General features: G+C 38.8%; 2 protein-coding genes across 2 annotated transcripts in view; one reads left to right on the forward strand and one right to left on the reverse strand.

Moving 5' to 3' along the window:
• Positions 1-19268, forward strand: part of fmn2a (formin 2a) — a 38858-nt gene extending 19590 nt beyond the window's left edge. Inside the window, exons 7-17 of the mRNA XM_072391558.1 lie at positions 1457-1518; positions 6079-6170; positions 6257-6386; positions 6477-6623; positions 7265-7324; positions 7954-8074; positions 11261-11353; positions 15941-15992; positions 16956-17105; positions 18100-18181; positions 18400-19268. Coding sequence (XP_072247659.1) covers positions 1457-1518; positions 6079-6170; positions 6257-6386; positions 6477-6623; positions 7265-7324; positions 7954-8074; positions 11261-11353; positions 15941-15992; positions 16956-17105; positions 18100-18181; positions 18400-18426 — 1016 coding nt within the window. The 3' untranslated portion in view covers positions 18427-19268. The remainder of the gene's footprint in view (positions 1-1456; positions 1519-6078; positions 6171-6256; positions 6387-6476; positions 6624-7264; positions 7325-7953; positions 8075-11260; positions 11354-15940; positions 15993-16955; positions 17106-18099; positions 18182-18399) is intronic.
• An 87-nt stretch (positions 19269-19355) lies between these two features.
• Positions 19356-25663, reverse strand: grem2a (gremlin 2, DAN family BMP antagonist a). The gene is made up of 2 exons (XM_072390798.1): positions 25263-25663; positions 19356-20691 (listed from the first exon to the last, which is right to left on the reverse strand). Exon 2 carries the CDS (start codon positions 20688-20690, stop codon positions 20112-20114), a length of 579 nt encoding a protein of 192 aa, XP_072246899.1. The 5' UTR covers position 20691; positions 25263-25663; the 3' UTR covers positions 19356-20111.
• Between the last annotated feature and the right edge of the window lie 673 nt (positions 25664-26336).

The following is a 26336-nucleotide window of genomic DNA, read 5'->3' on the forward strand; positions in this document are numbered from 1 at the left end:
TATATCTATGAGTTGAAGAAAAACAACCTGTGAATCATTGATTTTGGTAGTGTTGGTTCATGACAGCTAAGCCTCTCAGTTAGAACATTTTTCCCTTTCCTTTGCTCACAGCTGTTGTTGTTTGTACTCCGACTTGGCCGACACTCTGCATGTTTCATAGGACACTTCCGTGCTGTGTCTGCTTCCTGTGAGGCTTTGGAGCGCCAGTCACAGTACTGGATGGTGGTTGCCGGCGCCGTGCTGGGGTTGAATGTGGTGGTAGGGGTAGATGTGGGCAGATGGTTCTGGCTTTTGGTCATAAGAGGGCCGCGTCCCATAAGCGTTTTCCCCATGTCTTTTCAAACTAGCCTCAAATCAAACCAGTCCGACCAACTCTGGTTCAGATGGTAATGAAAACCAAATGGTTAAAAAAAAAGCTAAAAAAAGTGACAGTCGCAATGGAGGATTTTTCTTTTTTTTTTTTTCTGTAGAGGCTTATGGAGAGAAGACTGTCTGTATGAAAGGTTACAAAGTAACAGTAAATGGTCAGAAAAGATGGCATGGATGAGGCTCACAACTAAAAAGATTAAAAATACAACATTATTACCTAAAAGGAGAGAGAGTAATTTTAAGGAGAAAAAAAACTAGTGCAGCAGCCACTGGAGGCTTTTTTTCCACATGCCTATCTGTTTTGGTAATTCTATTTTTTTCTTGTTTTTCTTTATTCCTCTGTACTAAAATTGTGTTGTGGAGAGCTTATAACATTTCCAGTCATATTGAATGTCTAAGCAAAGTCCTTTACTCAAAGTCTCTTCATCCTTTGTGACACTAACTTCCCTTCCTGTACCTCTACAGCAAATTAACAGATCAAAACCATGTGAATAATTTCAACACACACTGCATGATAAAATGCATATATAGGTGTTGAGTGTTTCACTTGGTGATTGTGTGTACAGCAACACCTCAGCTTCAACACCACAGAGCCCTGGGCTCTGTTTGTCTTTAAACATTTACTTTCAAAGGATTAATGTTCGTGGGCGCCAGGTCCTTGCGCCGAGACAAAAAGGCGACACCAGGAATTCAAACACAGAGGTTCAAACACAGATCTTTGTACCTTTTGACAGATTTCTAAGTCCTCCGTATTTATGTTTTTAGCATGTGGCCCCTTGCATGCTATCGCGATGAGAACTGATAATAATGTTACTCCCAGCGTATGGCACATGGTGTTAGACTTTTGCCCTTGTTTCATGCCACCTTCATCCCCAGAAAGCAGGAAACTTTGAAAGTTTCATTCTTTGTGGTTAATGTGTCGGCCAAAGAAATGTTGTATTTCAGTGTTGATGGAAAAACAGGGTCCATATGTCCTGGTTTGATTTCTGACTTGTTAATGGTGTTTCTTTGAAGGTAAAGAAATGTCAAGACAAACTTTGGTGTTAATATTAACATTGACCATGTCACCCTCATCTTCCATTCACAGCCGTCCTAAATATGGACAACACAGTTGTTGATATGGAGACTCTGCAAGCCCTTTATGAAAATGTGAGTACATATCGAAATTCTTTTGGGTTACTTAGAACTGAAGCTATGTCTTCATGGTTAAAAATGGAATTTTCAACTTAGCAAATATTTTGTTTTTATAGGAGGGATGATCGAGAATAATGTGCACAGTTTCAGTGAAATCCAGTAAAAAGACAATATCCCAAAATCAATTTTTCATGCTGACACAGAATCACATGAGTATGCAATGTGAGCAACAAAATCTGTATTATTACGCAAAGTAATATGTCTGTTTAAGTCATTTTGATTGCAGCAGTAGTTCTGGGAAAACCCTACAGTCACTTTTTATTTCCCTTGTGGTTAGCAGTAAAAGTGTTATTTTGGAACAGTTTGTATGTGACAAATGAAAATATTTGTTACACATATTTGGTCATTTATTAATAACAGGCAATTGTTTTATCATGGAATGAAACACAAGAGGACTTAGCAAACAGTAATATCAACAAAACAGCAAATATCTTAATCAGATCTTATTTTTCTTTTGTTTGGAATTTGACCAAAGATGAAGCACAATATAACAAATGCTTTCCACCAAAAGACAGCTTTCTGTGATGATCTAAACATGAATCTGTAATGTGAAAGCACAATTGCACTGCCAGTCAAAGATTCCACATCATGATGAACATATTTCTCTACAAGGAGTTCTTACTCCATGTCCCCACTTTAAAGGGATGAACAAAGGAAGTGAGTATTAGATACTAAAACAAACAGACGAACCACAAACCATACTGGTATGTGAGCTGTTTGGCTACAGTGTCAGTCATGTGTAGGTCTGTCTGCTGGCCTGGATGGGAACCAGCTCTTTTACGTAGTAAACATGTTTTCTACACACTGGATCTAATTCAATCAACTTTTGTAATGCCCCGGTGAAAAGGGAAATAATAGTTGGGAGACTCCAAAATTTGTGTCATACAGCTTCTTGTGAAAGTCCTTGTGAGGTATAAAAGGAAAAAAAAAGACACCACACTGAGATTTGCCAAGCCGAATTACCACACTGTATTGTATAATATTTGCAAGGAATTACTGGGCTGTCATCAGTACTTTTCAGTATGTCCATTTTGGCCAGGAAGGACTCCTTATATACAGTAAATACATATTCATCAATGTCCCCCACCCTGTGGAAATGGTTCAAGACCCTTTCAAAGTCAGGTCAGTAAATTATGGAACATGAAAATAAGCATGCTTTCCACATTTCAACCGTGATGCATTTTTAAGATGCTGTGAAATTCCTGTGAATTGCTTTTTGGCACAACTACACAGAAGAAGCCTGGACCTTTGGCTGCCAGAGGCATATTAATAATGTTGATCATGGGAATGAGACTGTGGCTTCAGACGAGCGGTAGTTATGAACCAATGTGTCATAACTAAGGATCAAAAGTCTTCTAACCTCTCTGCTCACCCTGAGACTTCAAGCCCCCTCTCTCTCTTTCTCCCCCTCATGGCCTAAGGCTGTGTTATTGAGTTGAGGAGCCAAATTGTTTCTCTTTTGTATTGCAAGACTCCATCCTGTCTGTGGGTCTCCAGCCCCCTAAACCACAGTTGGCAGCACAGTCAGCCTGTCTTGAGGAATGTGAGGGGCTCCTAATGGTTACACCCTCACTCAGTGCGCTAGGAGCTAGATCAGACTGCTTTTTCTTTTACTCGCACAAACATGCTCACAAACAAACATGTTGAACCACACAAATGTGCACAGACTATACTGCATTCACACAGAGACAGACACACAGAGGCAGGGGCAGAGTCGCTCAGTCTGTGTGCTGCAGATTATAGCTGCTCCTGCTCTTTGAACAAAGCCACCAACATTAAAAGGGTCACAGTGATAGTGGGACACTGCTCCCTCCCCTCTAATATCGAGCCATAATCTGGGCCCAGACTGGTTGTCTGAAGTTCAGACTCCTTTTTTAGCTGGTACTGACTAAATGTCACTGAGGTCAGTTCGAGCTGTAGCCTCTCCAATGAGCTTTAAGGGTACAAATGATCACCTCATACCACCTTTTTGCTACATGTTAGGGCTTTGAGAAGTCTTTATTACTTGAAGCAATTTGTCATTTAGGGCCTATTCATTGGCAGTTCAATGTACAATGAGTCTCACAAATGTTATTTCCTTGAAAATTGAGTGACATAAATAGTGATTAAGCCTTGTCTGGCTCTGTTTAGCCCTGCACTAGGAACCAGGCTAATGAATACCACTTGGCCACCGCTAGAATTCTGGCATCACAAATATCATCCCACTCTCCTATACATTTGATATTCCGCATGGGACTGTATTTCTCATGCTAACAACCATTGCAACATGCCCTAGCAATTCAAAGATCACACGCTAATGCCTACTTGTCCCCAATTACACCAAACACTGCTGGGCTCCACTGCTGCCCTTTGAAAGAGATCTGCTTTGTGTTAAATATATTTACACTTGAAAACATCTCAAGAGAAGCCGAAGGAGAGCTTGCCCTCACCGACACAAGGCAGCGGTGTGTAGAATACTAATCGGGCTCTCAGTATGTTTGATGCTGGTGTTTGATGTTTTCCAAAGATCCATGCTGTGGCCAAACTTTAGAGTGAAAGATGGAGGGAAACAGGGGAATAAAGCAGACTGCTGAGACTCAGACTTTGGGGGTCGATGGGCTCTGAAGGGGACAGAGAGTTTACATTTTCTTTCTGAGGATGGTTTTATTGTTTTGCCCATCTGCTTCAGAAACATTAACATCTATTGTCTTTGCCTCTTGTGAAACGAAAGGGCATTTCTAGCTTGCTTTTTCTTTTTTTTTTTTTTTTTTAAAACCACCTTGTATAAAACTGTGGTCCAGTGCCTGGCAGCAGGATAATGGTCAGGAATGTAGCCTGGCTGAAGGCAACTCTGTAGCATTTGTGAAACTTATATTGTTTAGGCTGGCATATGGTTGAGTTTATGTACAAAGTGAGATTTGAGAGTTCTTTTAAGTTTGATGTCAAAAAGTAGAAATTGAAGGGTGAGGGGGTTCAGGAAAAAGCCCAATCTGAATTAATTCAAAATGTTGTTGGTGGATTTGTACATGGAATAAGACTACATCTATTGATATTTTTGTTTAATAAATGGTTTAGAATCTCACTTCATGGCTACTTTGTTTAAGAGTACCAGCTCTTCATTAAACATTTGCTTCTCCAATTATAAAAAATGTAAAAGCAAAAGTCTTCCTGGAATGTGCAGTGCCAACAAAGCTTACTGACCCTTTCAAGTTTTCAATATCGTTCAATGTTCATACTCATTTTCCAGTTAACTTGTTTCTCATTACCATGCACAATCCTGCATAATAGCAAAGAAGAAAACAGATTTTTAAAAAGTTAATTTATTCATCCCAGGCCCATACTTCATCAACTTTCAGGTTTTGAGTCTGTCACAGGCAAACGCAGAGACAAATGAGACAAATACCATTGCGCACTCACTTCTACAGTCAGTTTGTAATTATCAGTCAGTTTCTTCCATTTGCGTTTGAAGAAAGATTCAAGCTCATCCAGGCTGGGCGGTGACTGTTGGTCCACAGCCAGATGTTATACTGTGTTTAAGTCCAGACTCTGTCAAGGTCAGTCAAGTGCTTGTACAGAGTTTTATTGAGGGTAGTCTAGTGTTTTCTTGGTAACACGCTTCAAGTAATTGTCTTGTTGGTATGTAAACTCTGCCCTAGATTGAGATTTGAAAGCCCTCAAGATTTTTCGTCCATTCGTCTTTCCTCTGCTCTGAGTCTCTTAGCCCCTATAACATGTATATGTTCAACAGAACTAGGTTCTTTTCACCAAATTGTTTGATCAACGTTTTATCAGCTATTTATTTAGCTTTTCATGATGTGAGACTTTTGGCAATATAAAAACTTCTGCGTGGTCACTCCTTCATAAAGGCTTGATTGGTGGAGTGCTGCACAAATGGTTTTCCCTCCATAGGGTTCTCAAATCTCCTCAAAGGATCTCTAGGTCTTATTCATATAGACCATTGGCTTGTTGCTCACCTGTCTGACCTGATGACCTATCCAGATCTGTGCCTTGACGCAAACGTATCTCACAGTTCTCACAACCTGAAGGCTTCTCTTTTTCTGACTCACACCATAAATAGTGAGACCTTATTCAAACCGTTAAGTGCCCTTTTTAGTTACATTTATTGAATTTTATTAGGCACCCGTGGACTTCTGTGAAGATGCAGAAGCATAAAAGATATCTAATAAAAGTAGGATAACCAGCGCAAATCAGTGAGTGTATCATAAGTAAGGGTCAGAATAACTTATTAAAATGTGATTTTTCAGTCTTTTTGCTTTGCCATTAAAGAGCAAATTGTGCACAGATACTTGAGGGGAATGCATTAATTGAATCCCCTTTTAAGATTAATGTGAAAGATGGAATATGGAAAGCTGAAAGTAAAAATGGACATAATCTCTTTTTTTTTACTTCAACCTTTGTCTTTCTGTCAGTTTAGTTTAGATTCTGTTATAAAGCAAGTCAAACAAAATAACCTTTTTCATCCATCCTTATTCCATACATTTTCATTTCAACTGAATTTCCATTTTCACTTGACAGAGAGCTCAAGATGATGAAATGGATAGCATTAAAAAGCACATTAAATCAGCCCAAGACAAGGAGGATGCCAAGCCTCTGGACAAGCCAGAACAGTAAGAGCCAAGCCCATCTCTTCAGCCAAATTCTGCACAACATATGAAAAAATGTGTTGGGCTGACTGATCTTGTCCTTTCATCAGGTTTCTATTCCAGTTATCACAAATCTCCAATTTCTCTGAACGGTTGTTCTGCATCCTATTTCAATCGACTTTCCATGAGTGTATCACCTTAATCCTGCGCAAAATTGAAATCCTGCAGAGAGTATGCAAGGTGAGCCATTGGACTTCTGATTGTATTTTTTTTTCTTTTGACTCAATCAGTTTATCCACCTTATCTTCTTCTCATTTGTGTAAACCACAGACTCTGCAAAGTAGTAAGGGCGTATTGCAGGTCCTTGGCCTGGTGTTGGCTTTTGGTAACTTCATGAATGGAGGGAATCGGTCTCGAGGGCAGGCTGATGGCTTTACCATGGACATCTTGCCAAAACTGAAGGATGTCAAAAGCAGTGTGAGTATGTGTTTTCATAAAAGTAAACATTGCTCATTTTAAAGAAGTAGATGTGTTATTGACAAGCAAACTTTGTTATAGATTTATGCTAAATAAGTGAGACAAGTCTATGTAAGGAAATTACACGTACAGAAACACTGCTTTACAGTTTTTACTGATTCACTTGTACAGTAGAGAAAATGGTGACTATTTATGTGCAATCTAATTTTAAAACGATTCCATCTAAGTTTCAAATTGAGAGTCTGGTATACAAAAGGTAACTTCACTGGTGTCAAACATGTAACTGAAGATTTAGGGGAGAAGCAATTCTGTTTACAATTCTGATTCAATATCACAACGTGCTCTGAGCACTGCCATATAAGGACACAGTGGTTTGTGTGTTTGTGGTAGTGGATGGAGTGAGGTATGCATAAAGAACATCAAACTTTCCACCAACTCTGAGTTATGACGGCTAGCACAGCACAGTTGTGTTTTGTTGTATTGCTATTCAGCTGCCATGATTTACTCCTAACTTCTAAGACTGCTGTCTCTATTTGTTCTTTGCCTTCACAAATTAAAACGTTGTGCTCCAAAATGATTGAAATTAATAAATAAAGGGGTTTTGGTTTATTTATTTGGATGTTTTTTTTTCACTCTTTCAGGATAACGCCCAGAGTCTTTTGTCCTACATTGTTGCTTACTATCTGAGGCACTTTGATGAGGTATGTTTTGGTTTGTGTTTATTTGAGTTGCTTCACTGTTTTGGTCTGATTTGCTTAGAAATCCTTCCAAAGCTCTCTTTTCATCTCCTTTCTTGCCAGAGGATATCATGGCTTATCCTTTTATCAAATTATTTATTTTCCCTTTTCTCCTTTGCAGCAGAGACAAATTTTGCCTTCTCTTTCACTCTTCATCTCCCGCTCATGATCTGCTTTGGTCTGGCTTCATTCAAACCTGCAGTCTGTTCACTGGCACAGAATCCAAAGGAGCGTTAGTGTAAATAATTAGAATCACCAGATGAGATGAACTCAGAAAAGCAGCTTGCCAAGATCAACCTGCCTGACATGGCTTTAACTTTTATAAGGGCCGTGTTGTAACTTTAATGGAGAGAAATTTCATGTACTATCTGAACAGAGCAGAATGGTTACGCTCAGTCATATTCAGCCATATCTTCCTTTGGACTAAAGATAAGTCCATTTGGGTCACTGAAGGCATTTATCTAAATCTTACCCTGGGTGTACAGAATAGTGAGGCCCCTTCCTGTTTGAGTAGGATTAACTTTGACATTATGATGTGTGTGTGTGTGTTTGCATCATATATTTGCATGTGTATGTGTGTTGTCATTTACCAGGATGCTGGCAGGGAGACCTGTGTCTATCCTCTGCCTGAGCCCCAGGACCTCTTCCAGGCCTCGCAGATGAAGTTTGATGACTTTCAAAGAGATCTCCGCAAGTTGAGGAAAGACTTAAATGGTACACTCATCAACCTACATTCAGTTTTTCAGTTTTTTTTACATGTTTGAAATGCCATTACCTTGATTTTATGGTTTATTCATCTATGAATTATGTATTAGTCCATACACATATCAAACAAATATATTGCACAACGATAAAGTATTTTTCAAACCTGACCATCTTTGGTATTGTGGGAACTGAAGAGTCAGCTCAACAGAGAGTGAGAGATGGCATCTGATCAACAGAGATAGCATCTGTTTGCCATACACTAAAGTAAACCAGAAGCAGATGTGACTTGTCAGATATAGACTCCTGCTGGTCCTGGCGAGCCTTTACTGTCCTCATGAAATAGAGACCAAAAAATGAACAGGTCAAGGTCAGGAAACTTTTGCCACCTGTGAACACTATTTTGTCAGCTAAACTAAAAGGGTCTTTGGCTTAGGAGATGGACCAGTCATTCACTTAACTGTAGGTTGATGTTTCAATCCCAGGCTTCCTCAGGCTACAAGTTGTGTCTTTGGGCAAGATATCAAACCCAACATAGTTTTCTGTATTCTGAAAATTGTTAGCCGCTCCTAATAAAAATGTCTGAGACGTGAACAAATGTAAGAGTTTCTCCTTGAGCATAGATTCACCACCATGCAACTCAAAATCCATCCATCCATCCATCGATCCATCTCCTGTACCTGCTTAGTTAAATTCAGGGCTGTTGACAAACAACCATGCACCCTCATGCTCAAACTCATGGTCAATTTAAAATCACAAATCAACCCTACACTGTATGTTTTTAAATAATGGGAGGATGCTGGATAACATGGAGAGAACCCAGACATGTCAACTCCAAATCACCACCATTAAAATTCATGTCTTGATGATGTGCATAATTACCTGCCCTTGGGGCATTTTTGGAAGGACTCATTATAATTTAAATTATTTGGTTATTTGTTGTTTCAGATCTTGAATTATCAGCTGTACATGAGTCTGCATTGACCAGCAACAACATTAAAGTGACAGGAGAAATTAATAACACTGATTATTTTCAATTTACGATGCATTGCTCTGCTGGGAAAGCTTGGATTTGGCACTCATGTGGACGTTACTCTGACACATGCCTCTCAATATACGTTGTTACCACCTAGTGGTTTTAGCAGGTGTTCCCTGAACAGTCCAGTTGTCAGGAAAATATGTTCACATCTTACCTATTTTGACACCAAAATTGTGTGTCACATATACATTCCCAGTCAAAGGATTTAGGTGTGCGCATGAATGTGTCACCAGATGATGTATTGCCGGTTTGAGAGGAAAGTGCAGGTTATGCAAGTCCTGTATTTAACGCCATATTTTGATGGTTTTTTTTGTTGTTTTTTCCCCTAATCATAACAGTCTATTTCCTGAAGCTTGACCAAGTTTTGAATTTTCTGCATGCATTAATTGATGTGTATACATAACCAAAGATAAGACAATACAGAAAAAAACAGAACTTGCAAGAAGTGAACACAAATGCTGGAGTATACGAGCTAAAAGTAACTCTGTATAAAAAGAATTTAATTAAAAAGCAATGTATAGGTACAAAAGTAACCCTTGAAGAAGAAAATTCAGCACTAAACTACTTTGAGTGTCACTTATTTGCACAACAATCTGCTGTTATGTAGCATACAACAGTGTATGCAATAAGGGATTTGGTTCAGTTTTACACACAGACCTAAATGAGAAGAACATAGATGGTCATCAGCCATCAGAAGTCATTGTGACGCTAACAAAGTTCAACAGTTAGATATGAAGGAATTAGAGTATCAATGTAATAAATCTCTAATTTGTAAGGTTAAAGAGTTGTGATAACAGACATTTTTCTTACTTCCTACAATATGGACAAAATATAAAAAATGGCAGTTTTTTTTTTTTTTAACTTGTCAAATCTGTTGCTTTTTGTTGCATTACATCATACAGGTTCTTATCCAATATTTTCACATAAATTGTATTTAAAGTAATATCAAATAATAAATCTACTTGATAAAGATAATATTAAGATTTCTACAACAATTAAACAAATGTTTTGGCCTCAGAGGGCTGTATAAACAGTGAACACATAGGTCAAGAGGCCTATAGAAAATTATGTACATAATGAATGTGTTGCGTTATTGCATGTCAAGACTGGAGGTAAAACACATGGAAACTGGGTAATGCTTGATAGGCCAAACCAATGGGCTGAGCGAAAAGGGTCCTAATGAATGAGACATTTAGGAATGACTCACTTTCTTTACTGTCTCAAGTCACTCAGCACTCAAAACCTTTTCTAAGACCTGAAGTGCATAGTTGATTTTAATAATAAAAATAAAATAAAAATGCCTGTGTATTTTGTTGGACAAGTCTGAATGTCCAAGTGTGAGCTTGTATGCTTGCAGCCTGATTGACAATTCCCCAAACCTGTTCTGTTCTCTATCATGCTCTATGTATCTTTGCTGCTAAACCATTCAGGTGCCCAAACTGTGTTGCCAATTAATGTTTTTCCTTTACTGTAATGATTATTTGGGCTGTTCATTACTTGTAATTCATAAAGATGGAGTTGCTCACAGGGGAAAGAAACTTTCAACCCCAGTGGCTGTGGCACATGCTGGACAATCATAAATACATCCTCACATGCTTCACCTGCAGACCTCTTCATTACCAAGCAGAGTCAGCTGAGTGCTCTAACAGACATGGGCTTTGATGACAGTTCCCACAGGGGTCTTCTGATTGGTAGATGGCGTAGAATTGGCCTTGGTTGGCCCTAAGGACATCAGCGAGGAACGCAATGAGGAGGGAGGTCACGGTGTACATTTTTGGCTGAGGCACCATATGGTCTTTGAATTACCACATGCCTTGTCCTGACCTCCCTGTTCCCGTAAGCATCTCATGGCCTCCTCACCTTTCAGGCCTCGAGTTGAGTTTGTGTATCTATTATGCTTGCAGATCAAGCAGAACGATAAGTTTCTCCCAGGATCAAACCGCAGGCTTATATAGTTCCTTAGTTCCTAGATATACCATATCAGTCATTCGGGGTCATTATGTCTTTGGAGACACTTTTTCAGCTGAAATTGTGCATAGATTTATCAAAGCTAGCTCAGCCTAGCTAGAGGTTGTAAATACAATACATATTCTGGATGAGAAATCACAGCTTTGGAGTACTCATTTCTCTCCTGTTGCGATCATGTCTTGTTGTTTTAGCATGCTTGGCTGAAACTGAGAAGGTTTTCAAGTTATCCTCTGAAGAAAGCCTGCAACCCTTTAAGGACAAGATGGATGAATTTCTCAGTCAAGGTGAGCCTATTTTTTTTACATCACTTGACATTTATTGCGGCAAAACCCTTTCAAAGTTTATTTAAAATGTGTATGAGTTTTTCTGTGTTTTTCTCCTTGTCAGCAAAATCATTTTTAAAAATAACAAGTCATGAATGAACTCTACCGTGCAACGTCTGTATAGTCTAATCCTACTTATCTTTTTGCTTTTACTGTAGTTCTTCACTGCTGACTAAAAATGTGTAGTCATACCTCATTACTCTGAGCACAGGAACCGTTGTGCACTCTGTGTCCCATTTGAGATGAATGAATAAATAAATATAATACTCCACTCTATTGCTATAAATACTCATCAAATCTGTGGTTTAACATAATCCTTAACAAATGCACTGTTTATCTGTGGAATGGTTATCTTTTAAATGCAAGCATTTATCCTTGTGAAATGAAAAAATTTCATATTTTTGAATTTTGTTTAAAGATTTACAGAAAACCCCAAATCATTAACTTTAGCGATACTAATTTTGTATTTACTATACATTTTTCTGCCACAAACGGGCTTAATCTCGCTGGACATTATGTAAACAAGATACAACCAACTCTAAAATGTTATGTTGAATGTTATAGATAAGTTGTATTTCCATTTCTTTACAATTCTCAACATGTTTTTGACCCTTTCTAAACAATTATAGGATCGGTTTTATTCATAGATAACCAAAAACTGTTGTGCGTGTCTCCACTGGATTTTTGAGACCACCAGGACTTTAGGGCAGGAAGGATTACTTGTGACCACTGTAGTTCTTCTGCAGATTTGTAAAGGGATTCAAGTCCCTCTAAAATTTTCCATTCAACTTATGTCAACAACTTATGTCTTAACAACTTTTGCCGTATGTTTCCAATCATTGTTTTGTTGGAGAGACTGATGCTGCCCAAGGTATTTTTTTTTTCTGCAGATACCCCAACTTTTTGCTTTGGAACCAAAACCAAAATTTATTTATTTTTTGTCCATGGTGCAAGTATCATCGCTGAGGCCACCCTGATAAATTTGAGCAATTCTGGTACCAATATCTAAAGGCAGCTCACACTTCACGTAGCTCAACTCAATGGAAGATAACCAAGAGAGGCTCCTCTTTAGCAAAACAAACACACTATACTCTGGCCTGGACAAAGAAGAACAAAATTTTGGACACTAATTATATGGTAGGATGAACTAAATATGGTATTGTTGCTACATCCCTGTTTTGCTACAGGGATGTAGCAATTGTTTGGCTAAAAACATTTAAACAAAAAAACATGGTCAAATATGAGGATGGGTTAGGGAAATGGAACTACAACATATAATCAAGATTAACGATTGTCACAGAAGAGATGCAGTTAGAAGTCCATCTAAAGACTTACAAAATGCTTGTCAGTAATTATTACCATGTGACTGCTGTGATAGCAAATTAAGGTTTTGGCAGTGACTACCAGTCAAGAAAGATAGAAAGGTTCTTAATGATTTAGACCGTGCAATTTTTACAACAGTTTACCTTGCAGTCTGTTATTGCTTTCCACAAGAATACTATTGCTCTATCAAAAATTCACCTAAACTTTGGTATAACGGGTTAATAACAGTAAGCGTTTTTGGCAGACGTGTTGTGGCTTGGGACTGAGCATATTGGAAATGAGAGAGTTCAATCAAAAGTTAACTCACCTTAACTTTTGTTATGACACTTATAATGGTGAGTCTATTTAAACAGTGTCGCAGTGTAGTATTGAATAAGTGGCTAAAACTTTTAGGGAAAAAAAATTGGGATATCTTTTATTTTTTTCTTATTCAAAACTTTATAAATGAAGTAGCTCTCAGAAACCGCAAGTAATCTGAGCCTGCCAACACATTGATATATTCTTTATACATTTATTAGAGAAAAAAAAAACTTTCTCAGTTTCAAAGGAATATTCAGGTGCACAGCTGTGCATAAAACCAGTTTAAAAAGTGCCTAATAGCACTTTTAACACTGGTTAATGTTAAGCACTAGTACACTGTGCTGGTGATAAACAAGTTCTGGAGAAATTGAGCATTTGACCTTATAATGGCGCTAGATGAAACATCAGCATTGTCAAAGTCCTTGCAATCCATCCTAAATGAGAACTAAATGTCTGTAGCAAATTTCGTGGCAATTCATTCCTTGGTTGTCCAGGCATTCCACTCAAAAACACAAATCTAAATCTCATAGTGGCATGAGATGAAAAGATTTGTGCCAATCCATCATGTAGATGTTGAGTTATTTGACAAGCAAAACGAAAACTTTGGGCAGCTTTTGCCATCAAAAGAAAAATTAGCGGTTCACCGAAGTGATTAGGATTCATCCTCTGAGCACAATACCAAATTTCATTGCAGTACTTGCTGGAATATTTCAGTCTAGGAGGCTGCTGGTACATTATTTGTCTACACATCATGTGAAAATCCACAGAGAATATAATAGTGTTTATATGTCATGTCTAACAGATGTCAAACAGTCAGACTTTTATCTTAAAATCTGACATGTACAACAATATTGGGATATTGTGGTCCACATCAGATGTGTAAGTCTTAGCATTTTATGCTTGTTTTAACATAACAAGTCAATTATCATTCTTTATGTAGCACTAGCTTTGACCCTTCGTACATTCGGTTAACTGTGACCAATCTTCCTGAAGGACCCAGCTCACAGGCCTCTCCCCAAATGCTTTTGTATTCAAATGAGAGTATAATGCATAGCACATGTTCTTCAGCAGCAAGGCTCACTGTCCACTTTAAAAGAAATCTGCAGATGAAAGCTCCTCTCCCTTTTTCACCTCCATCCTGTCTCTTTTCCTGTCCATATATGTGTGTTTGAAAGAAATATGGGAGCTCTCTCTTTGATGCAAATGATGAGGTTTTTCCTCTGAGAGCCGAATGTAAGCACTGTAGCATGGACATATAACTCCAAAGGCTCCAGACGGGATTCTTGGGGTTCCTCCACTGTAGCAGTGAAAAAAAGAAACAACAGCCAAATGTCTTATTTTTGTTATTTCTGTAATTTCTAAAGAGCCTGAGGTTAAACTGTTTCTGGCTCCACAGTTTAAACCGCTTTTGTTTATTTTCTGACCATGAAACTAACCACAGAATAACAGTGGGAGCGGACTTGTTGGAGCTCGGCTGTTTGGTCTAGCTCGATTTTCTCCGCTTGCTACACAAATTCTCATGCATGCAGGTCTTTGATGGAGCCAATACGACTAGCAGGAGAGCACTAGCCATGTGATAATCTGTTTCTGATGGATGTAAGAAAGAGTAGTAAGATTGACATCTGGCCGTTTCATCCAGTAACAACTCAACACAATGTGGTTAAATCAACTGCAAATCTTGAAGTTTTAGATTACATTATGATAAAATGGATTATTAAACGGACATGTTTATTGTTCACATACAATGGCTATGCTTTTACACTCGTTAAAACGAAAGAGTTCCTGGAAACGTTTGCCTTTTGTTAGGTTGAAAAAACAATATTTGCATGTTTAGTCACGCTAATATCGCGTTAACTTCATATGATTGCAATAAGATTAGTTGGTAAAAGTATTTCCACATTAAAGTGATGGTAGTCATCATTTGGAAGGGGAAGGAACTGTTATTCCATCTGAAATTATTCTATTCAACATTCCAGAAACTGAAGGAGCATCTTAAATAGTTTTGTCCTGAAAATCTTGTACAGTCATTAACTTTATAGTAAGCCCTTTTCATTTTACTACGGTTTCTCATTACTTAATGAGCTCTCAGCAGTAAGGGAAATGGTTGTGGACTGTTGAGCAATAAAGCATAGTGCTGTTCTCAGTGATCTTTTCTGAGATCTTGAGTTAAACACAGCAACCAGATATTCCCTGGAAAAGAGAAGCCCAGATTTGTGCTAGGAAAGATTCTGTCCCATCTACTGTCATGTGGACAGCCCTGTAAGAGTCATTGGTCATTTCTGAGCATTTGACAGTGACCAGAGATGCTGTCTGGAAAAGGATTTAGTATCTTACTTTTTGACAGTCAAAACACACTGAAGATGCATGTTGGAAAACACAGCTGGACTGACCCCCACTGTACAGCTGTATTTGAAAATTACTTTAAAAATCAGCCCATGGATGTCAAATGTGATTATCTATAACCTTCAGTCATTACTGCTATCATTTAGCAATCTATTACATAGTCTAAATGATGCTGATGGCACCCAGATAAGCTTTGAGGTCTGTTTTGAAATATCTTCTCGGGTGTACCACTCTCCAAATTTTCTTTCTTTCACTCACATTTCACACATGCTCTCAAATGTGCTAGCAGCGTCATTTGTCTCCATTTGAAGTTGCACTGGACAAAGAATAACTCGTTCTATGATATCCGGTACTCATTTGTCAGTTGTGTAACAGCAGATAATCTAATACTTAATAATGTCATAATGGTGTCATAATGTTGACCCTGAACAAGATTTAGTTAAGAAATTGTGACATTTTGAATCCTTTTGTGTTGATACAATTTCACAATGTAGATTGTTTTAAAGGATTTGTTTCTACAGGTAATGCTAAAATTCTGTATATACCAGTGAATGTAACTCTTTAAATTGCTCTCCTTTACAGCCAAAACTGAGCTGGAAATGCAGGAGAAGCAGCTGGCAGACACTCAGAAGATGTAAGAGCATTTTGTATTTGAACATTTCCCTACAAGATACTCTCCCAAAAATACAAATGTAGCCACCTCGGTTTCATTGCACTGGTTCACATTTGAACTTTTCTTGAGTGTCAAAGCTGTGATCATAGCTGTGAATTTGAAAGTAAAGGGTAATGCAATCCAATCCAGTTTCAAGTGATGCATTCTTGCTGCAAAAATGAAATATAATCTTGCTGCTTTGTCAATATTTATGCCTCCTGGTTCCTCAGTTACATGGAAGGTGCAGGCCATCAAGCTAGGCCTTCAGCAGACATGAGGCCCCTGATGCAGTGTCTACGTTGTTTATCTAAGTGGAGCAAGAGTAGACAGCCATGGCTCCAGGCTTCTGTTTCTGCCGGCTAGGAATGTGTTCCTATAACATACTCCAAACAAAGAGACCCTAACCTGTCCGCTATATTGATCCACTGCGAATGGCTGCCACGTTTAACACTTTAACGTGTGTCATCCACTTCTATGAGCATGCTTTCTTTTGGAAGATCTTTCTGTCTCCTTGTCATAGATGTTCTTTCCCAACCTAAATATTTTCATCATGATGCAAATGTTGTTTGTACATGTATGTGTGCACAAACAAAAGTAATTATGTTCAAAGAAAATCAGTGGTGAGCAAAAAATTAGGTAAGATGTATATTGAATTCTGTTTTACTCATGAAAGCAGAGCCATCTGATTGAACTATAATTGAGCTGCTTTTGTGCCAGTAATGGGCTTTTCGTGTTCACTATTCTCTGAAGTGCACAGTCATCACTGTTTTGGACTTTTTTTCTTATTCATCTATCAAATCTCATTAAAATTGCATTATTCCAAGACTTTGATATTTTGTGTATTGGTGTAACTCTGCCAAGTTTCACAACAATCAGTGTAAGTTTCTGTAATCTCATGTTGTAATAGTTTGGCCTTGAAGTAATGTTTTTGTTCTCTGTCCTCAGCTTTTTGGAGTTAAGTGTGTCCTTCTCAGTTAAACCCAAGGCAGGAGAGAAGGAAGTTTCTCCCAACACATTCTTCTCCATTTGGCACGAGTTTTCTACAGATTTCAAAGAACAGTGGAAGAAACAGAATAAGTTGATATTACAAGAACGGTGAGAATGTTTCAGAATAGGACATTTCAGTTGGCAAAAGAGATGCCTCTTTTCCTGACAATCGCTGAAATTATTGAACAAAAATCAAATCCTGTTGTGGAAATGCAATGTTTGTTCCTATCAGAACCTTAAAATATCATTACAAATGCAACAATGTTCCTACATTTTAGATTCTGCTTACTTACTTACTTACTTTTCCGTGCCATTAATGGCTTGTAGTACATCTCATGTTCTCTGAAGATCCTATCAGATTCATTCAAATTCATGAGGGGAAAAGAGGGCAAGTGACCCAAATCTTTGTCCTCACCCCAGTAATGAGAGAAAGGCATGTACCGTCCAGTTAGCTTCCAGTGGTTTTGATGAATATGAAGATATTGTACATATGTCAACAAATAGCAAAGTGGTCCATTATTTCCAATGAAGATTGACTTGTGATAACACATTTGTAAGAGGAGTCAAATGTCACAGGCTTTGCTTGCTCAGTAGGAAAGAATAAAAATAAATTTGAAAGCATTAACTTTTTGCCCTTTGCCACAGGCGATCATCCCAGTTCTCTCTTGGCTGCTTTTCCTTTCAAATTCCAGAGGAACAATATATCCTCACCTGTGCTGTGCGGACATGCAAACATGTAGCACAGGGAACGTATAGTACACAAGGAGCAGAGAGGAGATGTGCAAGATGTTTGTATAAACTGTTATACTCTCTCAATAACAACATGCTGATCATTTGTCTTTTTAAAGCACAAATGAGTCATGACATTTCATGTCCTCACGAAAAGAAAGCTGAATATTTCAGAGCAAAAATGACCCCTTTGACCAACTACAGTCATTATGTTCAAACATCACATGACCATGGGCTTGAAGGTTTAAGCTTGAATTTTTTGTAAAGGGTAAATTTCAGCTTTGTGAATGTGTGTCCTTTCACTTATTTGTTTTAGTAGCCTAAAGGAGCACTGATGGTTACGACTGGTCCTTCTTTTTCTTTTTTCTTTTAGGGTGAAAATGGCCGAAGAGAGCTTCAAGCAGGCCAAGCAGAAGGCTTCGTACAATGTGACATCTAAAAATGCCTCTGGAATAGTATGCTTTTTTTTTGTTTGTTTTCACTTCTTGTCACTGTATGGCATCCTCTGTTTCTAAATTTAGTGATGGTGGTACGCGCCTGTTTCTTCTTATTTTGTTATTGCAAAATGTTTCCTCACCTGAAAGACACTCATGGCTTTTACGATAACATGTCCGGATGAGTGCCGGGACTGCTGCAGACGGTAAATAACAAAGACCTGTTTTTTATTCCACAGAAAGCAAAACTGAGTAAGAAGATCTGAAGCAGAGAATGGAAAACAATCCTCACCAAGCCAGATGCACAAGTACAATCTGACATGGCTCATCAAGTCATTTTAACAATTACGTATTCATTACAGTTTGTTTTGAGTTTGTTCAAAGTTGACATTGTTGTGTTTGAAAGTTAAAAGAACAGTTGTATTCTTAGCCATACTTTTAATCGTGCTCATGTTTTTGAATGGAGCACTTTTACTGAAAAAAAAAAAATCCTTAAGATACGGTTATATGTAATAATTTTAGCACAACTAACAGGCGCACAACTTTGACATTCAAAGCACATTATTTAAGCTTTCTCAGTATTTTATAAACTATATGTAGCCTGTTGAAATTTTTCAAGCAGTTTTCCTAGACTGAAAAGCACAGATTTTACATTTCTACATGGAAGAGTAAGTATGTATCACCTGCTAGACAAAAAGTGCCTTATTGCACAATGGCTGCAAGTGAGGGCTGTAGAACAGGGCTTACTTTTGAGACACTTCATTTGTAATTAAATGATGCCTGTAAAGAAGAAAAATCAGTGTGCTGCAGAATCTTACAAACAGCACCTCTTCTATTGTATTTTGTTTTGTTTTGTTTTTTTATCCAGAAAGTTTATGCCAAAGTGGTCTAAGTCGATACGTTCCTACTATTTCATTCAGCAGTATTGTCAAAGTGCGATATTTTAAGCTAAATCCTGCAAATGGTGTTGCCTTTCCTGCTGTGCGAGTGTGTGAACTCTGGTATCATAAAGTAGGAAAAGGACCCTGTGACGTGACTTTCATGTGCAATACCAACAGTGTTCTGATAATATACCGTTGACCATGAAAAAATATATTTATTGAATTAAAGAAACTACATTTTTAATTGTTCTGCTGTTCTTGATTATTCGTCTCCAGTTGCGATATACAGAACATGCACTCTAAACACCAGTCTTGTTTTATATGAAATAGATTTAATATTCTTTAAACATACATAATTACACTCATACATAATATTAATATATATATATATATAAACTGTATATATTGCATTGCACCACCATTACACAAGCTGCATTATGATTTTCCTACTGGCTAGTAAATGGAAAATTTACAGTTTACTGCCAAGTTTGTCAGGTGGATGCCACTGGTCAGTGCTGTGTAGCCTGTCTTTCTTGAAATATAGTCCTCAACATTAACTTGAGACATCCCATACTTTATGGGAAAGATGGAGGGTGACTGATGCAATCGTTGTAAAACAAGGCACAAACAAGGCAGGCTGTTTAATTGTCAAACCACCTGCAGGAAAACATACTGCCTTACAGAAACTTAATTGGTTGCACCATTCCTAAAATACATATAAGACACTGAATTGTCAGCGTGCATGTTTTTTTTTTAGCTCTTAGAGACATTTGTAACTCCCTTATTTTGTTATGAAATGGCAAGAGGGGGGAGTTGCTGATTAAACCCGAGCAGCCTTATCAGTGTCACTTGCGCAGTCACATGAATAATTATTTTTTAGCTGCATTGACATGACAGCATGGTTGCAAATCTCTAAGTAAATCAATGCTGAGCCTTTGTTTCACACCAGTTCCATGTCATTTTACAGTAGGGCAAGCCATTATTTGTACAACACAATGTAGAATAGGTCCAGGCCAGTCCTTGTTTGGCACACGTGTTGTTCAAATTTCAAAAGATTTTTAAGTCCTCCTTTACAGTTTCCCATGACCACTCACATCCACGGACATACAGCGACACTGTTTGACCCTCTGTACCTTACGGTGTCTGAAAGGGGGCTGCAGGTCTGGGCAGTCGAGCTGCACTGTAAGCTGCGTGATGCGATGTGGCCTGCAGAAGGAGCAGGACTGAAAGGGTTCTTGGGCTTTGCTGTGGCTTTTTCTTCCAGAGCCTGCAGTCTGGCTTCGATTCTGTCCCTGACCAGAACTGGGGCCCATGTGACGTGGGATGTAGAAGGAGTTGCACTGGCCATAGCAAAAACGATTGACCACTGTGCGGCTGCGGCATCCCTCCTCACTGATTGTCTGGCGAAGGGGCTGGGTCTTGCACCAGTCTCTGCGGAGGTAACGGCGCTCTGTCACAACCAAAGCCTCTCGACTAGAGGACAGGACCTCTGGCTTTTGCTGCAATAACCTGTGGTGGCGTTCTGCTGACAGGTTGCCTTTGGTCTTGTATGGGGATGGGATGGAGCCCTGGGGACGGGTCTTTTTGGTCTCTGCAGTAATGCAGAGGACCCCAGCCAGTATGACGGGGATAGTTATTCTCCACAGCATTCTGCAAAAAGAGGGATACATTACTATGCAGTACAACAGCACAAGAATGAAGTTTCTGCTGTAACATGAACAATATATTAAAACTATCAAACAAGCTGAATCGCAATCAGGCTGTATGAGATGATATGAAACATTCCTACAAGAGCTAACATATTAGCCAATCATGTTTGCTATTGTGTGAATATGCCTTGCAGTTGAACCACCTTTGCTGTCCAGCCCTCCTGGCATCATTGAGAAAATGAATCCATCACCAGGGTCCCCATTTGTCAGCATCTCTGTGTCATTACTTCTATTTGCTTTCCTCTCGGCTATGCAACTCTTCTAAAAATAAACAAAGTCCTGCCTTCAAAGGATACACTAAAACACCCATAACGAGAAGGGGAAGTTGATTTTATTGGTCTCGTCGCTGGGTAAAATAATTAGGGCTTTGCTTACTTTAGTCATGAACTATGCCGCAGATATGTAAACAGGCATTAGAGAGGCCCATCTGTATGTTATTAGGGGAAGAGTTGAGGAACCGTACAGTTCCCTTTGGGAGTACACTCTTCTAGTCTTTAGTGATATACTATAGAGAAAACTAAACTGAGAGTGAATCATAATATCCATAATCACCATAGTGTCTTCTGTATCATGCTCGCACCAGAAATGTCTGGAGAAATGATTTCTCTGCCATTTAGGATGGAGTATCCATCCGTGCGCATGCTGTCAGTATATGTGCCAGCACATTTTTGACCATCACTCAAGCATCTTTTCAGCAGATGTTGCTCCTGACGAGCGTTTCATGACATCAAGTCAGAAAATCTGATGGTGAACCAAACTGCCTCAAGGTCATTGGCTACTACTATGCACAGACTTTTCTTTGCTGTGCAAATTTGTATCTTAACTTTCTTGCTTTCTTGGACATGCAGCTCACTCTAACATGGAACAAATTACTTTATCAGAATCCCCTTTGTTTTTTAAATTGTTTTCTGCCCTTGATCCTTAGTGTAGGCTTCTATGTCCAAGCTGCATGAGCGCACAAGTCTTTCTATCATTGTCCCAGCGCTACTTGCCATAAGCTAGACAACTGCTGTTTGTTCATCTAGAGAACTTGCATGAATTGTGAGCAGATTTCTTTTTCTGCCAAGCATCACAACCACATGTACCCATCATGAGGTTAGACTAACAAAACTGAAGACCCCCACCGAGTCATATCACCACCTACTGTAAAAAGATGTCCAGACTCCACTTCATCCTCCTGTGATTTCCTTCCATATACAACACAGTCTCATTTGTTTTAAACTGCACCATCTTATTCCTGCTGAGTATCAATTAATTGTATGAATTCCAGGTCAGGGGAACAAACTCTGCTTCTGTGTGGACGCTCTTGTTTTGTGTTTCCTTGTCATCCTGCTATCAGTTCCTCAAAGGCACCCTGTGACTCCACTGAGCTAAGCTCTGGATAGCTCTGGAGACCGAAGAGGGATGACCTGACCAACTGTGTACATAGGCCATGACGGATAGCACATACAGTCAGAAGTCGAGCTTCCGCTCCACCCTCAAACTAAGCCTAAGCATGATAGCACCCGCCCCAGCGAGGTATCCCTATCAATCTCTTCTGCAAGACAAATTGACGTTTTCGGGTAGGGATTCAGAGACTTTGGGGGAGCCCTGAGGTGGTTGGGTGGGTGATTAGTAGTTGGGGTGGGGGGTGTAAAGAAAAGGGTCAAAGAGAAGGTGGGGTTTGAGAAAAAAAAACAACACTGCTTGTGCTTCATGGTCAATATAGGCCCTCATCCCATAACTGTACATCTCTTCCTGTGCAGCTTGTCTCTTTATTTCTTCTTGACACTAATCATCACACAGTCCTGGAGATGGAAGGAGACTGTGGTTTTGTATGTTAATGCTGAGACAGAAGTGAGCTGGACCTCTCTGTCTGCTGAACACTAATATTGTCCACAAACACAGCTTTATGTTTTACCAGAACCACAAATTCTTTGGATTTGCTTCACTGAACTGTGGCAGATCTTGGTTCCAAAATTCTAACCTCTAATGAAATTACAAATACCAGAAACAAATACCAGAGAGACTGCTGAGCTAGACACAAGCCTTTTTGAGAACAACTATTATCATCAGTGGGAACTTGCTATGTTTTGTTTTTCAGAATGGCATGATAATGCCATGGTAATGTTTCCGTCTGGATAACAATGGGTCCTTTTTCCAATTAGTCATGACAGTCTCCAGTTTGGCTGCAAAATATGTTCATAGTTAAGATATTTGGCTGTTAAATGACAGAATAAAGAGAGTCTTTTTGAGTCTTTCTAATTTTTACACACGGATGTATTTCCACTAAATCATGTGAAACGTCTTCTCAGCATGTCTTCAAAGGCAGGTTAAAACAAACAAAACCTGATGCCTCAATTACTGGTGCGTCAGAAAGTCTCATACGGAGACTGGTAAGTGCAGTTAATTACAGTAGAACTACATTTAATTCACCGTGGAGCTCAAACTTCAGTCACACACGGGTAGCCACATACACATGCACGCAAGCACACATCCGTGTGGAACCACATGTATCCGTGCAGTCAAACACAAACACACACATGCACACAGACTTAAACACATACACAGGATGTACAATATATAGAAAGAGGGATAAAGAGGTGAATTAAATGTTTTCACTCTGAGCCAATTACACAAAGAGGAACCATGTCATTATCTGTGTTTGCGGATTGTATTTTCCCAAACTACACTTGGCCGTTGGCTCATTAACAGTTAGTGGTTGGGGGGCTCCTTTTAGGGGCTTTGCTGTGTAAATGTGTCGAATGCCAGCATCGCCAGGAGGCTGCTTTAGGCACTTTGGGCAGCTATTTGTCACCACAATCCATCTTGATAATGACTTGCAGCCCAGATATAATGCTTTCCAAGTTAAGTACTGGCAACTAAGTAAGGCAGCAGCTTCGCCTCAGTGACATAAAGTGCTGTAGTGGAGGATGACGGGCAATTAGAGATGCTGTGATAGCACAGGTGTTCCCATTATGGATCAGGATTCAAATATTTAACAAATAAAGCCACCTTCTATTTGCACTTAAAGTTGAACTTAAATTTGGCTTTTGTTTCTTCATCTTGTATGTAGTTTTATAGTAACTAAAATATCCTTATTTCAGACAGCTTGAATGTTTCACATTTAACATCTGTACCAACTTGTTCCAGATTTTGAAAGTTCAACACAGTACAAATCCATCAAATAGAGAGTATTTGGTGTCTTTGGTAAAAGACAAAAAAAAGCAAGTCATAGTGTTGCTATGAGCAATGTTTGGCTTCCAGGCATCAGTTTTCAATGACTGATGTACCAGCAGGCCACTGCATGCTACAGGGTTTAGAATAATTCTTGTAAGCCATATTTTGCTCATATTGTAACAGTTGTCACAAGTGCCCAATATAAGTATTAGCCTATCCTGTTTTTTTAATTAACTATCTTGAGCTTTATTCAAGTGGCTCCTTAATATGTAAAGTTCAAACTTCATATCTTATTGAGGTCTTATCAAATACCAATTTCAGTATCTGTAGAGGTTGTCACTGAAGTATTTTCTGTTGCTAAAGAAACTGCAGTGTGTCTGTATGCTAAATCCTCTTTGACATCAGAGCAGATTGTACAAGGTGGTGCAGTCACCGGGGCCGTAAGCAGGATCAGAAGGCATACTCCCCACCATTCACCGCACGCATACTGTAGGAACACACACACTCATGCACTCATATGTTCACACACAAACTTAGATACATATTAGCACAGAAATATAACTAAACACAATACAAAATGAGCATGCACACATGAAAATACACCTCTACAATTGAGCAAAGAGAAATAGAGCAAAGATTATTCAGTACATGCACAACACTAATTTCTTATGTTCATCATTATGTCTTTTTCTTGTTCACTGGAAAGGCTAAACTGACTCTTAATCTCATTGAGAAGCACAGTACAATTTACTGTCATCACTCACTAATTCTCTTACTCATAACACTAATTATCTGCAACCTCAAGCCACTAATTATAGTAATTCAGTAGACACTTTTATCCAGGACACCTTACAGTGCCTTGAAGGTGTATATTTTTTACAATGGGTGGTCACAGTGGGAATCAAACTGTCTGTGTTGGCAGATATAGGAAATAGCTGTACAACTGCTGCTTCTCTAATGACATGGTTCTGCACTTAGTCACACTGAGACCCAGTCACGAAGCCTTACACTCACGTGGAATGTGTCTTAACAGCATTGAGCTACTCTATTTTCAGTTTATCAAAATGGTAAATTGCACTTGTAGATATATAATCCCTCGTCCTTGTATGTGCTGAAAATGTCCATCTCTAAACATTGTTATTATGCTAAATTTTGTTATTTAAAGTTCATGCTTAGCCAGAAAAGAGGGTGTTGTTTGAAAAACAATTTTGAATTAAATTACATTAATTTAGTTAATGTAGTAGTTGCTAATTAAAATAAGTCCTTTAACTTGCCTGTCAATATAACCCTTTAATAAAGTGTTAAAATGTATACAAGTATGTTACCACAGTAAACATGACATAGTTTATTTACCTCTCACCACAGTGTGCAGCGGGATAGTATTGTGCTGACGATGCATTCAACAGAGATTGTCCACCTTCAGTGGTCCTAGCGTTTGCCTCCAGGTTTTGGTTTCCATGGTAACATAATCTGTAGTATCCTCAGGCTTGTCTTTGCTCCTCTTTTTCCCCGCAAACAAAACTGTGAAAAGTGATGGACCTGTTCAGTTTTCCATCGTCCAAGGCAAGTCACGTCTCATTTCTTTTTATTCTCTAGGAGTTGAATTTTTTCTTCTTAGTCTTTTTGGCCTTAGGTTTAAGAGAGAAGCTCCAGTTCAGTCACATTAAGCCCATATCTTAGTGCTATGGAGACTGTCTGCAGTCTGTCTTTGAGAGTGTTTGAGTCACGGTAAAGCCTGCCTTAGTCAGAATCCCCACCACCCCACCTCCTCCTCAAGACTGGGAGGGTTTTTTTCCTATTGGCCCTGGTCATTGTGTGAATCAAACCAAGCTTCACTGCTTTAATTTATTTCTACCTCTTCTTTTTCTACTTCTGTCTGCCTGCGACATTGATGTAAATATCAAAATATATGTTTACTTTTTGTCTTGCCCTTCGATCCATCATCAAACCATTCAAAATAACAGCTTTTCCCTGAACCTTTCCTTTCTTCTGCCCTCTCTCTATGACAATTCGACCTCCATTTATAGGAAGTTTAGGCGATCTTGCAAACAAAGACAACAAAAGGAGAGGGAGTGAATAAACAATGGTCCACTGCCATTTCAAGGGACCAGCTGAGGAGGACAATTTTTCAAGATAAAATTGGATTTATCTGCAGTTTGCTTATCTTTGCTGAAGAAACCCTACTTATTGAGAGTAGTCAGTGGGAAATAAATGATCACCCTCTGGTGGTAGAAAGTAAAAGGGCATCTCTTCTGGATTCTGGTGGTGTAGTCAATGTCAAACTCAATGCTATAGTTGACTTGCATTCAGACTGGGAGCTTTAGAGCCAGTACTTGGAAGATATTGATGATTGCAGCTAAGCAGAGGTGAGCAATTTAAATTTTTGAAAGGAAAATACATTTTTCTATCACTAATCCCAACATGAAC

This window comes from Leuresthes tenuis, unplaced genomic scaffold (genome assembly GCF_036924035.1).
Source record: "Leuresthes tenuis unplaced genomic scaffold, fLeuTen1.0.hap1 SCAF_8, whole genome shotgun sequence".
Classification (NCBI taxonomy): Eukaryota; Metazoa; Chordata; class Actinopteri; order Atheriniformes; family Atherinopsidae; genus Leuresthes; species Leuresthes tenuis.

What these genes read in the sequence shown, in the direction of transcription:
- grem2a (XM_072390798.1), bottom strand. Translation starts at nt 20,690, where the DNA reads ATGCTGTGGAGAATAACTATCCCCGTCATACTGGCTGGGGTCCTCTGC.